Source organism: Phalaenopsis equestris, unplaced genomic scaffold, assembly GCF_001263595.1.
Source record: "Phalaenopsis equestris unplaced genomic scaffold, ASM126359v1 Scaffold000002, whole genome shotgun sequence".
Lineage (NCBI taxonomy): Eukaryota > Viridiplantae > Streptophyta > Magnoliopsida > Asparagales > Orchidaceae > Phalaenopsis > Phalaenopsis equestris.
Genome location: NW_018164444.1, coordinates 34,164,361 through 34,165,294, shown reverse-complemented (window position 1 = coordinate 34,165,294; position 934 = coordinate 34,164,361). Strand labels below are relative to the sequence as shown.

General features: G+C 48.5%; 1 protein-coding gene across 1 annotated transcript in view; it reads right to left on the bottom strand.

The window, feature by feature from the left end:
- Nucleotides 1-349, bottom strand: part of LOC110017838 (ethylene-responsive transcription factor 12-like) — a 960-nt gene extending 611 nt beyond the window's left edge. Inside the window, exon 1 of the mRNA XM_020714962.1 lies at nucleotides 17-349. Within this exon, the coding sequence (XP_020570621.1) occupies nucleotides 17-349 (333 nt within the window). The remainder of the gene's footprint in view (nucleotides 1-16) is intronic.
- Nucleotides 350-934: the final 585 nt, after the last annotated feature.

Here is a 934-nt window from a genome sequence, read left to right as displayed (position 1 = left end):
ATTTTCAGATGCCGACGTGGCGCCACGGGAAGTCGGGGGGAGGAAAAGGCGGCGGTTGAGGCGGCGGCGTGGCGGCAGCGGCGTGGGGAGGAAGGTATTGGAAGTTGGTGCGGGCTTTGAGGCCGCGCATGGCACGTGCGGCGATGTCGTAGGCCCAAGCAGCTTGTTCAGCAGTGTCGAAGGTGCCGAGCCAGCGGCGTTCCTTGGACTGTGGATCGCGTATCTCGGCAGCGTAGCGGCCCCACGGTCGGCGGCGAACGCCGCGGTAACGGGCGGCGTCTTTGGGTGGGGGAGGGGATGAGGTGGCGGCGGGGCGTTTGACGAGTGTTCGGTTGGTGTGGTCTTCCATTGGGGTTGGGGGTTTTGTGGTGGGGAGGAATGAATTATTTATAGAGGATAGAGAGAGAGAGAGAGAGAGAGAGAGAGAGAGGAGGAGGAGGGTTTGTTGGCTTTGATTCACGCACTCATGCAAATGGGAGGAGGCAGAGGAATTTATAACGCCTAATTAATTAAATCCTTCAGCATCTTAATTCTCTGATCTCCTGCGTATATGAATTTTAATTTTTATTGGAAACCTACTACTATTTATTTCTCATCATGTCAAACAATATATAACAGCTGTTGGCTTCCCCATCATTATCAGAAAATATCAAGGGTGGGCAGCCTATTACGTGCGGTGGAGTTTTAAAAATGCTTTGTGTAAACTAGTTTATGTATTTTCAAAATGCTGAAAATTATGTTTCACATCACATATAGATGCGGTGATAGCTTTCTGGCCATTGTTTCGCTTTTTCAAAAAAATAAAAATTTTTAATTGCCACCACACCTAGCATATCGGCAAATTATTTTTAATCAGCTTATCAATAGATTATTCAATAAGTTGCAGCTGCCCCAAATAGGCTCTAAGTCGTTCGTCCGGTCATACATCCCGAAC